The sequence below is a fragment of the Myotis daubentonii genome, chromosome 2, assembly GCF_963259705.1.
Source record: "Myotis daubentonii chromosome 2, mMyoDau2.1, whole genome shotgun sequence".
NCBI classification, from domain to species: domain Eukaryota; kingdom Metazoa; phylum Chordata; class Mammalia; order Chiroptera; family Vespertilionidae; genus Myotis; species Myotis daubentonii.
In genome coordinates, this window is record NC_081841.1 from 109,590,726 (window position 1) to 109,607,103 (window position 16,378).

Below are 16,378 nucleotides of genomic sequence, written 5' to 3' on the forward strand. Positions count from 1 at the left end.
AAAATTGATTTTTAGAGAGGAAGGGAGAGGTGGAGAAACATGAATATGAAAGCAAAACATCGATTTTCCTCCTGCACGCCGCCTACTGGGGATCGAATCTGCAACCCAAGCATGTACCCTGATTGAAAATCTAACCGGTAACCTTTTGGTGCATGCGATGGCTCAACCAACTGAGCTAGACTGGCCAGGGCACTTTAGGTATAACTTTAATTTTAAAACATTTGAAGCAAATATAGCAAGATAGTAACATCTATTTAATTTTATATTTTCAGTATACACCTATACACCTGGGGTTTTAAGATAAGGCAGCTAACCTAAAACCTGTCGGCAGCCCTAGCCAGTTTAGCTCAGTTGATAGTGTTGGCCTATGGATTGAAAGGTCCAGATTCAATTCTGGTCAAGGACACATGCCCGGGGTTGCAGCCTCAATCCCCAGTAGGGGGCGTGCAGGAGGCAGTCAGTCAATGATTCTCTCTCATCATTGATGTTTCTATCTCTCTCTCCTTTCCCCTTCCTCTCTGAAATCAATAAAAACATATTTAAAACAATAACAACAACAACAAAAAACCTGTTTGCAATGGGTAACCCATGGAGTCCTGGCTGGGGTAAGCATGAAACAGCTCCACAGGGCACGTAGAACTACCACTGAAAACCCCTATTTAAAGATGAGTTCAGAGCCCTGACCAATTTGGCTCACTGGATAGAGCGTCGGCCTGGGGGCTGAAGGGTCCCAGGTTCGATTCCGGTCAAGGGCATGTACCTTAGTTGCAGGCACATCCCCAGTGGGGGGTGTGCAGGAGGCAGCTGATCGATGCTTCTCTCTCATCGATGTTTCTGACTCTCTATCCCTCTCCCTTCGTCTCTGTAAAAAATCAATAAAATATATTTAAAAAAATAAATAAAAAATAAAGATGAGTTCAGAGAGAGACAAGATGGTGACCACCGAGAAGGTAGGGAGGGAGTGTGTGTGAGAGGGAGTGATAGAGGAGTGTGTGGACAGGTGTGATGTGTGTGTGTGAGAGAGCTAGGACAGTTAGATCCTGCAGGTCTTCCAAGGGGCTGCCAAACTGGGCAGTCTTAAAGGGTGCAACCCTGTTGTTTCCGCAAACACTCCGGGGAGGACACCGCCGGCACAGAGACCACGCCATCTTGAAGAACAGAACTGCTTGAGACTAGGATCCTAGCCTCTCCATGACCTAATCTGGTCTCAGTCACAAACTGGGACCCTACAGCCACTCGGGTGAAAGACCTGCGACCACTGCTGCAGACCCAGGGACACCAAGACGCCAGGCAGACCAGGGTTCCAGATTTCTGTGAGTCACAGAGCCAATCCCTCTCCCCGCCGGCCCGCGGCAGTGGCATAGGAACTGCCAGACCCTCTCCACGCAAACAGGCTTCCTGCCCACACACAACAGCAGCAGCTCTACCTGAATTTGAGCCTGGGTGCGCGGACAGGGGAAGTTTGTTTCCCGCGACCAGACCCTGCGCCCACACAGGAGGCTGCACTGAATTTGAGCCCAGGTGCACAGACAGGGGGAGTTTGTTTCCCGCAGTGCACAAGCATGTGACCAGACCCTGCACCCCCACAGGGAGGCTGCACTGAATTTGAAGCTGGGTGCTCGAACACGGGGAGTGTGTTTCCCTCAGCCCGCACTCCCATGACCAGACCCCAAGCCCACACAGGGCAGCAGTGCCACCTGACTTTGATTCAGGGTAAACGCACACGGAGGCTGTTTTCCCTTGCACAGGAGTGGACATTCTGATGACACAGTGCAACAGTGCAACCTGGTCCCCCAAGCAGACCAGGGACTCTGATTCTCCGCGCGAAAGGCAGCACTGAGCACCAGTGACTTGACTCTGTTTCTCATGTGTGTGCCTGAGATCCCTGACTCCCAGTGCATTCACACTAAGAGCCAGGGACTCCAATTCTTGGCACATGCACACACAGGGACCGTGATTCTCGGTGCGAGGCCGCACCAAGCAACAGAGACTCTGATACTCGATTCTCAGCATAGGCACAGGGGATCTGTGATTCCTGACACTCGCTAGGGGACTCTGATTTTCGGCACACGCCAGCGGGGTCTCTATTTCAGCATGGCGCAGGCGGGGTCCCTGATTCTGTGTGTGCACACGAGGCCACACTAAGTGCCAGTGACTCTGATCCTGGGCGAGCGTGGCTCCCACCAACCCATGGCAGCCAGAGCTCTTCAGTGACAGTAAGGGGGTGCGAAGCACCCACTGCACATAGCCCAGGCCTCCACAACTCGACATTTGAACCTGCAGGTGATAGTTAGAATAGGGAGACAACGAAACAATCCCCAGAGGAAAGAAAATGAGGAATCGCCAAGAAAGGAAATAAGTGAAACAGAAGCATGCAACATAACAGAAAAAGAATTCAAAGTAATGGTCGTACAGTTCATACACTGGATGGACGAGAAAATCAACAACCTATGCAAAAATCAAGAAGTAATAAGAAGTGATACAGCTACAATCAAAAACACCATGGAAGGTTTCAACAGTAGACTATAAGAACCAGAGGACCAAATTAGAGAGTTAAAAGATAAGGTATAGAAAGAGGCTAAATCTGAACAGCAACTAGAGAATAAAAGTAAAAAACAAGAGAAGAGCCTAAGGGAGCTTTGGGACAAGACAAAACAAAGTAACATATGTATAATAGGGCTGCCAGACGGACAAGAAGAGCAGCAAGGATTAGAGAATCTATCTGAAGAAATAATGACAGAAAACTTCCCTGATATGGGGAAGTACAAAGTTACACAAGTACAGAGAGTCCCAAGCAAGATAAATCCCAAAAGATCTACACCAAGACATGTCATAATTAGAATGGCAAATATTAACGACAAAGAGAGAATCTTAACGGCTGCAAGAGAGAGACAGACAGTTACCTACAAAGGATTCCCCATCAGATTATCAAATGATTTCTCAACAGAAACACATCAAGCTAGAAGGGAATGGAAGGAGATAGACAAAGTGATGTAAAGCAAAGGACTGAATCCAAGAATACTCTATCCAGCAAGACTATCAATCAAAATTGAAGGGGAAATCAGGAGCTTCGCAGACAAAAAAAAGGCTAAGGGAGTTTATCACTACCAAACCAGCAATACAGGAAATGCTAAAGGAAAGAAGAAACAGAAAGGAAGGAAGGAAGACAGGCATAAAATACAGAAATGGCTACAAACAAGTACCTATAAATAATAACATTAAACGTAAATGGATTAATGCTCAAACCAAAAGACGTCGAGTAAATGAATGAATAAGAAAACATGACCCATATATATGCTGTCTACAGGAGACCCACCTCAGAACAAGGGACTCACACATACTGAAAGTGAAGGGATGGAAAAGTATCTAGCAGGCAAATGGAAATGAAAAAAAGCTGGGGTAGCAATACTTATATCTGACAAAATAGACCTCAAAGTGAAGACCATAACAAGAGACAAGAAAGGCCACTTCATTCTAAAGGGATCAATACAACAAGAGATATAACTCTGGTAAACATTTATGCACCCAATGCAGGAGTACCCAAATACATAAAAAATCTGGAAGATATCAGGGGTAAGATTAACAACAACACAATCATAGTAGGAGACTTTAATATCCCCTTAATGTCACTGGATAAATCTTCTAGAAAAACATTAGCAAAGAAATATCAATCCTAAACGACTCACTAGATCAGACAGCCTTAATCGACATCTTTATTACATTCCATCCCAAAACTCCAGAATATACATTCTTCTCAAGTGCACATGGGACATTTTCAAAGATAGACCACATATTGGGACACAGGCAAAGTCTCTCCAAATTGAAGAGGACTGAAATCATATAAAGCATTTTCTCAGATCACAATGGCATAAAATTAGAAATCAACTACAGTAAAATCAATCACAAAAATTCAAACACTTGGAGGCTGAATAGCACACTATTAATCAATGAGTGGGTTACCAAAGAGATTAAAGAAGAAATAAAACACATCCTGCAAAAAAAACCAACAATGAAAACACAACAATCCAAAATCTTTGGGACACAATGAAAGGAGTCCTGAGAGGGAAGTTCATAGCATTATGGCATATCTCAAAAAACAAGAAAAATTGATAATAAACCATCTAACTCTGCAACTTGAAGAATTAGAAAAAGAGCAACAAAAAAAGGAAGGAAATAATAAAGATCAGAGTGGAAATAAATGAAATAGAGAACAAAAAAAAAAAAAATAGAAAAGATCAATGAAACCAAGAGCTAGTTCTTTGAAAGGATAAACAAGATTGATGAACCTCTAGCCAGGCTCACCAAGAAGCAAAGAGAGAGGACCCAAATAAACAAAATCAGAAATGAAAGAGGTGAAATAACAACAAACCCCATCAAAATACGAAGAATCGTAAAAAAATACTATAAGCAACTCTATTCCAACAAACTGGTTAACCTAGAAGAAATGGACATATTCTTAAAAAAATATGACCTTCCAAAACTCAATGAGGAGGAATCAAAAAATCCGAATAGGTTGATAACTATGGAGGAAGTTAAAGCAGTAATCAAAAAACGTCCAACAAACAAAAGCCCAGGACCAGGCATCTTCACAGGGGAGTTTTACCAAACATTCAAAGAAAAAATAAAACCTATCTTCCTCAGACTATTCAAAAAAATTCAAGAGTAAGGAGCACTTCCAAGCTCTTTCTACAAAGCCAGCATTACCCTAATCCCAAAACCAGATAAAGACACCACAAAGAAAGAGACTTACAGGCCAATATCCCTCATGAACATAGACACTAAAATCCTCAACAAAATTCTAGCAAATCAAATCCAGCATTACATTAGAAAGATCATACACCATGACCAAGTGGGATTTATTCCAGGGATGCAAGGATGGTACAATATCCACAAATCAATAAATGTGATACACCATATAAACAAAGAGAGATAAAAATCATATAATCATATCCATTGATGCAGAAAAAGCATTTGACAAAATCCAACACCCATTCTTGATAAAAACCCTCAGCAAGGTGGGAATAGAAGGATCATACCTCAACATAATAAAAGCCATATATGACAAACCCACAGCCAACATCATACTCAATGGGCAAAAACTAAAACCATTTCCCCTAAGAACAGGAACAAGACAGGGATGCCCACTCTCACCACTCCAGTTCAACATAGTACTGGAAGTACTAGCCATTGTGATCAGACAAGAAGAAGAAATAAAAGGCATTCAAATTGGAAAAGAGGTAAACTGTCCTTATTTGCAGGTGATATGATATTGTACACAGAAAAGCCCAAAGACTCCATAAAAAACTACTAGACTAAATAAATTAATTCGGCAATGTAGCAGGATACAAAATTAACACCCAGAAGTCTATGGCTTTTCTATACATCAATAATGAACTCACAGAAAGAGAAATTAAAAAAGCAATCCCATTTACCATTGCAACAAAAAAATTAAGATACCTAGGAATAAATTTAACCAAGGAGATAAAGGACCTGTACTCAGAAAATTTCAGAACGCTGAAAAAAGAGATAGAGGAAGACATGAACAAATGGAAGAATACACCATGTTCATGGATTGGTAGAATCATCATCATTAAAATGTCCATACTACCCAAAGCAATCTATAAATTCAATGCAATCCCCATTAAAATACCAATGGCATACTTCAAAGACCTAGAACAAACTCTCCAAAAATTCATCTGGAATAAAAAAAGACCCCGAATAGCTGCAGCAATCTTGAGAAGAAGAACAATGTTGGAGGGATCACAATACCAGATATCAAGCTATACTACAAAACCACTGTTCTCAAAACTGCCTGGTGCTGGCACAAGAACAGACATATAGACCAGTGGAACAAAACAAAGAATCAAGAAATCGACACAAGCCATTATGCTCAAATAGTATTTGACAAAGGAGGCAAGAGCATACAATGGAGTCAAGTCAGTCTCTTCAATAAATCATGTTAGGAAAATTGGACAGATAATTGCAAAAAAATTAAACTAGGCCACCAACTTACACCATATACAAAAATAAACTCAAAATGGATAAAGGACTTAAATATAAGATGAGAAACTATAAAAATCTTAGAAGAAGCCATAGGCAGCAAAATGGCAGGCATTTGTTGTAGCAATATATTTAACGATACAGCTCCTACGGCAATGGAAACTAAGGAGTAAATAAACAAATGGGACTACATCAAAATAAAAAGCTTCTGCACAGCAAAAGAAACCATCAGCAAAACAACAAGAAAGTCCACTGCATGGGAGAACATATTTGCCAATGTTATCTCCAATAAGGGTTTAATCTCCAACATTTACAGATAACACACAACTTAATAAAAGGAAGATAAACAACCCAATCAATAAATGGGCAAAGGACCTAAATGGACATTTTTCAAAAGAGGACATTCAGAAAGCCAAGAGACATATGAAAACATGCTCAAAGTCACTAATCACCCGAGAGATGCACATCAAAACAACAATGAGGAACCACCTCACACCTGTCAGAATGGCTATCATCAACAAATCAACAAATGACAAGTGCTGGCAAGGATGCGGAGAAAAAGGAACCCTCCTTCACTGCTGGTGGGAATACAAACTGGTGTAGCCACTGTGGAAAACAGTATGGCATTTCCTCAAAAAATTAAAAATGGAACTGCCATTTGACCCAGTAATACCACTTCTAGGAATATATCCCAAGAAAACAGAAACACCAATCAGAAAGAATATATGCACCCCTATGTTCATAGCAGCACAATTTACAATAGCTAAGATTTGGAAACAGCCTAAATGCCCATCAGCAGATGAGTGGATTAGAAAACTGTGGTACATCTACACAATGGAATACTACAGTGCTATAAAAAAAGAAGGAGTTCTTACCATTTGAAACAGCATGGATGGAACTGGAGAGCATTATGCTAAGTGAAATAAGCCATGGATCTACCAATCCATGAAGTCAGTGAAAGAAAAATACATGATCTCACTTATTTATGTATAATAAAAAACATTATAAACTGATGAACAAAAATAGATACACAGGCAGAGAAGAATCAAACAGACTGTCAAACTACAGCGGGAAAGCTGGGGAGGGATGGCGGGGGGCTGGGGGGGGAGAGGTAAGAGATCAACCGAAGGACTTGTATGCATGCATATAAGCATAACCACTGGATGCAAGACAATGGGAGGAGGGTGAGGGCATGTGCGGGGGGGGGGGGGGGGGGGGTAGGGGAGGCTGGGGGAAGGTCAATTGGGAAAAAAAAGGAGATATATGTACTACTATTTATAATACTTTAAACAATAAAAAAATAATTAATTACTTAATTAAAAAAAAGATGCATTAAAAATTAAAGGCATGTGAGGAAACAAGCCCCAAGAAAGACAATCAAAGTGATAAACAAGAGAATGAATACATTAAGAGTCTTTCAGATACAAGTGTTTAAAATGTTCAAAGAGATAAATGGAGGCATATAAATCTTAAGGCAAGAGAGCAATACAGAAGGAAAAATAGAAAAAAACTTATAAAACAAAAAATGTAGTCATTAGAGTAATAATTCAAGTGATCGGTTAACATAATAAATTAGACTCAGTGTAAGAGATAAACAGCAATTGGAAGGACGTCTAAAGCACAAAGTAGCAAAGAAAAAGGGAAGGAAGCTATCAAATGGAAGTTAAACTGAGGAGGCTAAAGGGTAAGTTTCAATATATACTGAGTGGCCAGATTATTATGACCACCCCAGCAGTACTTCGTTGGGCCACCTTTTGCCTTCAATACTGCGGCGATTCTTCTTGGCATTGACTCCACGAGATGTTGAAAAGTGATGCGAGAAATCTGACACCATGCCTGATGAATAACACTGTCTAGTTCTGTGAGATTTGATGGTTGTGGAACCAGCTGCCTGATGGCTCTTTTAACTTCGTCCCATAAATGCTCAATTGGATTGAGATCTGGTGATTGTGGGAGCCACCCAAGCAAGGTAAAGTCTCCCTCATGTTCTTGAAATCACTCCTGCACAATATGAGCACCATGGCATGGTGCATTGTCTTGTTGGAAGAAGCCATCTCCATTGGGATACGCCATCAACATGATAGGATGAACTTGATCAGCAACGATACTTAGGTATGCTGTGCTATTCAGACGTTTATAATGGTCTGGCCCTCTAGCAACTTCAGCGTGAAATTATAGCTAATTTGCCTACAAGTGTCAGGTGGTCATAATAATCTGGCCACTCAGTGTATATCTTACAGGAATTTCAGGAGAAAAAAATTGAGGAATTAGAGGAAAGTAATATTATTAAAGAGATAATGTCAGTATTTTCCAGACTTAGATGAGTCCTTAGTTTAAAAAATCATCCCAAATTATAAACATAATACATGAAAACAAACATACTATAGAGAAATGAAGAATATCAAAGATAAAGATAAAAACTTATAGGCTACCAAAAAGAAGAGATTTTCTATAAAGAAAAGCTAATCAGACCAATAGCCCTCTGCTCATCAGCAATAGATACCAGGTCACATGGAATAATTTCTTTAAAATACTGAAGAAAGACCTATGTTGATCTAGTCACCTATATCGTGTTAAATTATCATTCAAGAATGAGTGAAAGCCCAGCTGGTGTGGCTTAGTGGTTGAGTGTCGACCCATGCACCAACAGGTCACTGGTTCAATTCCTGGTCAGGGCACATGCCCTGGTCTCAGGCTCTATCCCCATGGGGGTCATCCAGAACTAGAGATTACTTAACACAGAATAGACCTTCTCTGAAAGAACTGCTAAAGGCAGTACTTTAACCAGAAAACTAAACCCAGAAGGAATGAGTGAACTATAAGAAGCAATGCGCCAAAACTGGTTTGGCTCAGTGGATAGAGCGTCAGCCTGCGGACTGAAAGGTCCCAGGTTCGATTCCGGTCAAGGGCATGTACCTTGGTTGCGGGCACATCCCCAGTAGGAGATGTGCAGGAGGCAGCTGATGGATGTTTCTCGCTCATCGATGTTTCTAACTATCTCTCTCCCTTCCTCTCTGTAAAAAATCAATAAAAATATATTAAAAAAAAAAAAAAAAGCAATGGCAAACACAAAAAAAAATGGTAAAGAAATTACTAAATTTTAATAAGTACAGACTATAAAAATTTTAATAGCTTTTGTGGCGTAGAAATAGGGTCAAACAAAAATACATTAACTCTCTTAATAAGCCTCCACTTAACCAAATTACTAATGGGTAAACGTAAGCTTTCAATTCTTTTCATAAGACTAGAGGCCCGGTGCACAAAATTCGTACACTGGCGGGGGGGGGGGGGGGAGGGGCCCTCAGCCTGGATTGCAAGAGGGCGCAGGCCAGGCCGAGGGACCCCAGTGGTGCACGATCAGGGCCAGGGAGGGACATGGGAGGTTGGCCAGCAAGCCAGGGACCGCGGGAGGGCTCCAGGGCGTGTCCAGCCAGTCTCGCTCAGTCCTGATTGGCCGGACCCCAGCAGCAAGCTAACCTACCCATGGGAGCATCTGCCCCCTGGTGGTCAGTGCACATCATAGCGAGCGGCTGAGTGGCCTTAGCATATCATTAGCATATTACACTTTGATTGGTTGAATGACCGACCAGATGACCAGACACTTAGCATATTAAGCTTTTTATTATACTAGGGGCCCGGTGCACGAAATTCGTGCACTGGGTGTGTGTGTGGGGGAGTGTCCCTCAGCCCAGCCTGCCCTCTCTCACATACTGGGAGCCCTCAGGCGTTGACCCCCATCACCCTCCAATCGCAGGATCGGCCCCTTGCCCAGGCCTGACGCCTCTGGCCTAGGCGTCCGGCCCAGGCAGCGGGGACCCGCAGCTGCAGCGGCCCCACGATCGTGGGCTTCGCTTTAGGCCCAGGCAAGGGACCCCTAGCTCCTGGGACTGCCAGCTTCGACCGTGCCCAGCTCCCATCGCTGGCTCCACCCCTACTTCCTGCTATCACTGGCCAGGGCGGAAAAGGCACCTGATTCTCCGATCATGGCTGGGGGGCAGGGCAAAGGCGGCCCCAGGGCCGCCTTTGCCCTGCCCCCCAGCTCTTAGCTCCCCCCTGGGTTTCCAATCACTGTCAGTGGCAGGGGGCTGCTTCCTGCTTTCCCTTTCGCCTCCATGCATTGTGCCTACATATGCAAATTAACCGCCATCTTGTTGGCAGTTAACTGCCAATCTTAGTTGGCAGTTAATTTGCATATAGCCCTGATTAGCCAATGAAAAGGGTAGCTCGTACGCCAATTACCATTTTTCTCTTTTATTAGTGTTGATAGGATACTGCTGATGGCCCACTGAAGGATTTCAGGCAGGAAGTCATAAAAGATAGTCTCCCTTATTATGGTCCACTGGGAAGTGATTTCTGAGTATGATGGAAGGTAGTGGTCCAATTTCTCTCCTTTTTAAAAAAATAGGCTACTCTTTAATATAGTCATGTTTTTTCTTATAAGTTAAGCTCTAAGCTTACTATGAATGAGTTGCATTTTGTTACACCTGTTTATGCCAGAGGTACTTGTTAATTTAATAACAAGTCAGTGAAATTAGTAAAGAGAATATTTCTGAAAATAATGTCTAAAACTCTGGAAAGACTTCATAAAGACAAGTTACTTTAAAAGATTTGCCAATAAATTTGGAATAGATCAGACAAGTATAAATAATTATTCAAAGAAATCATAAAACTAGAATTTTTTTATTTTATATTTTCATGAAAACCAGTGTTTTCAGTTTGCTGGGACAAATATGAGAAAACTACATGAAATTTTCTTTAAGTTCTTGTACTCTTTAAAAACAATTTGAATGGTAGCTGATGTATTCCGAGTGTAGTTTATATAAAATAATGTAGAACTCTAATCAATAGGCTGAGGCTAAATTTAAAAAGGGTGCTACTGGCTCTATATCAAAAAATTGGTGAATGAATGTATATTTATATGCTTTAAGTTAAAATGTTAAAAACAAACTGACAAATACTGAATATAACAAGGAAGAGTATAAAAAGAAAGAAAATTTTATCTTTCTCCCGTATGAAATCATGCTGAACATGAATGAAATGAATGGTGGTACTTAACAGAACTGGATGTCACCAACTGAAAAGATGCAGAAGGCTATTAGAATATGTATGTGGTGCATCATTTTTGTACAAAGATCATCTGGAAAGAGTATAGCTGAGAAGTAACTTGATTTTCATACTTACCATTTTTTTCCAATTGCTGGTTTATGAGGCTAGCAGTGGTGCTATTACTGGACACTGGTTCTGTTTCTACAGCTTCCTCACTGGCATGATTAATAGGGAAATTATAAGGTAAAAAAAAGTTAATATTAAACCTCTGGGAAAATTTAATCTTACAATAAATCATCAAGCCTGGAGGAATATTCACTCCTATTTTATGACTCAGTTGGTTGGGGTGTCATCGTGTACACCAAAAGGTAGCAGTGCAGGTTTGATTCCTGGTCAGGGCACATACCCAGGTTGTGAGTTTGAGGCAACTGATTGATGTTTCTCTCTCTTTAAAAGAATTATTTTTTATTTATTTTTATTTATTTATTTTGTTAATCCTCACCAGAGGATATTTTTTCCATTGCTTTTTCAGAAAGAGTAGAAGGAAGGGAGGGAGAGAGAGAGAGACATAGAGATTGGTTGCCTCTTGCACGCACCCAGACTGGGTACAGGGAGCGAGCCCACAACCCAGGTAGGTGCCTTTGACTGGGAATCGGAATAGAATCTGGGACCCCTATGTGGAGACTGATGCTTAAACCACTGAACAACACCAACCAGGGCTAAAAGAATTGTGTTTTTTTTTTTTTTAAAAATAAATGTACAGCCCAGCCCGGCTGGTATGGCTGAGGTTAAGCACTGACCTATGAACCAGGAGGTAATGATTTGATTCTCAGGGCACATGCCAGTGTTATGAGCTATATCCCCAGTAGGGGGTGTGCAAGAGGCAGTTGATCCATGATTTTTTCTCATCATTTATGTTTCTCTATTCCTCTCCCTTCCTCTCTAAAATAAAAATACATTAAAAAAAAAAAAAAAAAGTATAGCCCAGTGGTATAAATCAGTGGTTGAGCATCAACCCATGAACCAGGAGGTTGAGGTTCGATTCCCAGTTCCCAGTCAGGACACATGCCAGGCTTATGGCTCAATCCCCAGTGGGGCGGGGGGGGGGGGGGGGGGGCGGGGAGGGGGGTGTGCAGGAGGCAGCTGATCACTGACTCTCTCTCATCAATGATATTGCTGTCCCTTCTGTTCGCTTCCTCTCTCTGAAATCAAGAAGAAGAAAAAAGTGGAAACATGGCTCAAAAAAGCTTAAGAACCATCTTGTATTGAAAGTTTTGACTTAGAAGTAGATTAAGAATCTCTGACTTAAAGGAAAGCCATAATAAGTTCAACTCATTATATAAATCAGTGGCTCTCAACCTGTGGGTTGCGACTCCTTTGGGGGTCGAACGACCCTTTCACAGGGGTCGCCTAAGACCATTGGAAAACACACATATAATTACATATTGTTTTCGTGATTAATCACTATGCTTTAATTATGTTCAATTTGTAACAATGAAAATACATCCTGCATAGCAGATATTTACATTACGATTCATAACAGTAGCAAAATTACAATTATGAAGTAGCAATGAAAATAATTTTATGGTTGGGGGTCACCACAACATGAGGAACTGTATTAAAGGGTCGCGGCACTAGGAAGGTTGAGAACCACTGATATAAATTAATCTGTTTCTGGGCAATTTTGTCCCAGTTATAGGTCTATTCTGTGACAGTTTTATACTGTTTTACTTACTGTAGCTTTACTTACACACACATACTTTTTTGTTAATCCTCATTCAAGGATATTTTTCCCATAGATTTTTAGAGCGGGAGGGAAAGAAGGAGGGAGGAAGGAAAAAACAACGATGTGAAAGACACTCATGGGTTGCTTTCCATACACGCCCCAACCCAGCTAGGGATGGAACCTGCAACCCAGGTAATTGAACCTGAGATCCTTTGGGTCTAACCACTGAACACACCAGCCAGGGCAATGCTTTAATTTTATTCTTCTTTCTCTATCTTACCAAACATCTTTTTTTTCCAGGCCAGTGTCACTCCTTTTATAGCATGTAACCTGAAAAAATCTATAGCTCACACTTTACTTAGAATTGGTGATTCAGGGAAGTTTGAAATAAGAAGTATCTGAAGACCTCAGTCTGAAACATCATACTTCTAAGAAAAAAATCAATAAATACAAGAGATATAGGAAGTTAGATGAGCTGTACCTTTTAAGAAAGCTGCTTACCTTTTATTCTTCACATTTTTAAGTCCCATTGTGTAATCTTCATTCAAACACACAGTATATTCAGAGATACCAAAGTGCTCTAATTTAGGAGTCACACACTCAAAATCATCCATATTTAGTGCACATTTTGGAGTTTTTAGTACTTCAACTGGTGACTGTTTGGAAGATGGAGTTAACATGTTTGGCTCTTTCTTATGATTGTTTACTGCCTGTGGAGGGTTTGGTGGAATTTGCGATATCAGGTACCGCTCAAGTCCAAAATCTGAAAGTTGTGGACTACATGGAATCTTCTCAGAAACAGAGCTGCTTGGAACAACAGGATTAGACATATCATCCTTTACATCAGGCTTTTGAAGGTTTTCATCTCTAGTGGACTCTGGTTTAGAGTCAATGGCTTCTTGCTCACCCTCTGGAAGAAAAGGTCATATTGTATTTAAACATCAAATCAGGAAATCTCAAGTACTAAAACCACATAAAACAGTTTCATTTGAAATGTCCTTAATCAGTAAAAGTCCTGATTCTGTCCTCAGTCTCTAAGGTTTCATTCTAATTGTACCTTTAGTAAATTTCTGATTATCATCTCTTGTCTACCCATACCCCATTTTGATGACAGAGAAAAGAAGTAAACTAAAGTATTAAAAGATGAAAAATCAATACCTACAAATATAAGTCCAATTTCCTTACTTCCCCAGTTAATGTAATTTACCAGTTCTTAATATACTGTGAAACTATTTTATCATTTAATGACAGTAATTACAGTGTGGAATTAACTACAATCTAGATTCAACATAAAGTATAAAAATATTAATTTAAATATTTAACTTACAGATGCATAAAAAGGAAAGACTGTTATACAAAAATAAATTTTTATCCTGTCAGCCTGAAACACAAGTATCAAAAGCCAAGTGAGAGCCTAGCCAAGGTAGCACAATGGTTGAGCATCGACCTATGAATCAGGAGGTCACGGTTCCATTACTGGTCAGGGCATATGCCCCGGTTGTGGGCTCTATCACCAGTGAGGCATATGCAGGAGGCAGCCTATCATTGATTCTCTCTCATCATTGGTGTTTCTCTCTCTCTCTCCCTCTCTGAAAGCAATAAAAAAAACTATTTATTTTTAAAAAGCCTAGTTAGAGAAATAACAGGACAGCATTAGAAAGATATGCCATTCCTAAACCTTTGATAGGGTTACATCTAACTCTACACCTTAACTTTTAACCACTACACTTCAGATTAAATAACTGACTAACAACTATACTTTTCCCTATAGTCCTTTGTCATTTCCTGGGTACACTACTGATGAATGAATTTCGTGTGGAACTAAAGTTGGAGTTAAAAGATCCAGGACGGGTGCCTTGTTGTGTTGTATTATGTGCCCTTAAATCAACGCAGCAGATCCAAGCAACAGCAGCCTCCTGATCACCACACCCTCTGAGGATCAGCAGCTGTACATGAAGCCTCCCCACACCAGCCAGAAGAGCCACCAAAGCTGTGAACAGCACCCACCAGAGGAGCTGCTGCCAAATGAGAAGCAGCTGCTACCGCAACCGCCCGAAGAGCAACCACAGCCCAAGGAGTCACTGCCACCAAGGGAGCAGCCACTGAATGACTCAACGCCTAGATATGTCAGTGAGATCAAACATGGGTAGACAAAGAAACCCCCAAAGGAAAGAAAAAGAGGACTCTCCAGAAAAGCAGCTAAGTGATACAGAAGCATGCAACATGACAGAAAAAGAATTCAGAATAAGGGTCCTAGAGTGCATAAACTGGATGGAGGAAAAAATCAACAACATATACAAGAAGCAAGAAGAAACAGATGAAAAAATCAACAACTCAAGTAAGACCCAAGAAGAAATGAAGACCAATATAGCTGCAATAAAAAACACCATTGAAAGTATCAACAGTAGACTAGGAGAAGCGGAGGACTGAATTAGTGAATTAGAAGACAAGGAAGCAAAACACACCCAAACTGTACTGCAATTGGAGAAAAAAATTAAAAGACAGGAGGAGAGCCTAAGGGAGCTTTGGGACAACAGGAAACGAAACAACATACGAATAATAGGGGTGCCAGAACAACAGAAAGAGGAACAAGGATTAGAAAACCTATTCGAAGTAATAATATAAGAAAACTTCCCGGAGGTGGGGAAGAAAAAAGTCACACAAGCACAGAGAGTCCCAAACAAGGTGAACCTGACAAGACCCATGCCAAGACACACCATAATTACCATGGCAAATGTTCAGGACAAAGAGAGAATCTTACAAGCTGCAAGAGAGAGAAGGAAAGTTACATACAAGGGATCTCCCATTAGATTATCAAATGAATTCTCAACAGAAACACATCAGGCCAGAAAAGAATGGACGGAAATTTACAAAGTGATGCAAAGCAAAGGACTCAATCCAAGAATACTCTATCCAGCAAGGCTATCATTCAAAATTGAAGGGGAAATAAGAAGCTTCACAGGCAAAAAAAGGCTAAGGGAGTTTATCACCACCAAGCCAGCAATGCAAGAAATGCTAAAGGGACTGGTGTAAAAAGAAGAACTAAAAAGCTCAGAAAGAAAACAGCCAGACACAAAAAAAGAAATGTCTACAAACAAGTACTTTTCAATAATAACTTTAAATGTAAACAGACTAAATGCTCCAACCAAAAGACATCGAGTGGCTGAATGGATAAAAAAACATGACCCATACATTTGCTGTCTACAAGAGACCCACCTCATTAGAAGGGACTCACACAGACTGAAAGTGAAGGGATGGAAAAATATCTTTCAGGCAAATGGAAAGGAAAAGAAAGCTGGGGTAGCAATACTTATATCGGACAAAATAGACCTCAAAGTGAAGGCCATAACAAGAGATACGGAAGGCCACTTCATAATACTAAAGGGATCAATACAACAAGAAGATATAACTCTGGTAAACATATATGCACCCAATGCAGGAGCATGCAAATACATAAAAAAACTCCTGGAAGATATCAAAGGAGAGATCGACAACAATACAAACATAGTAGGGGACTTTAATACACCACTGACATCACTGGATAAATCCGCTAGAAAAACACTCAGCAAAGAAACAGCAATCCTAAATGACTCACTAGATCAGACG

At 40.8% G+C, this 16,378-nt stretch overlaps 1 protein-coding gene across 4 annotated transcripts in view; it reads right to left on the minus strand.

Moving 5' to 3' along the window:
- SKA3 (spindle and kinetochore associated complex subunit 3) overlaps window positions 1–16,378 on the minus strand; it is a 52,507-nt gene that overhangs the window by 15,083 nt on the left and 21,046 nt on the right. For all 4 annotated transcript variants that reach the window (XM_059684207.1, XM_059684206.1, XM_059684209.1 and 1 more), the window contains 2 exons: window positions 13,274–13,682; window positions 11,182–11,261 (listed from right to left, as the gene is read on the minus strand). In XM_059684207.1, coding sequence (XP_059540190.1) covers window positions 11,182–11,261; window positions 13,274–13,682 — 489 coding nt within the window. The remainder of the gene's footprint in view (window positions 1–11,181; window positions 11,262–13,273; window positions 13,683–16,378) is intronic.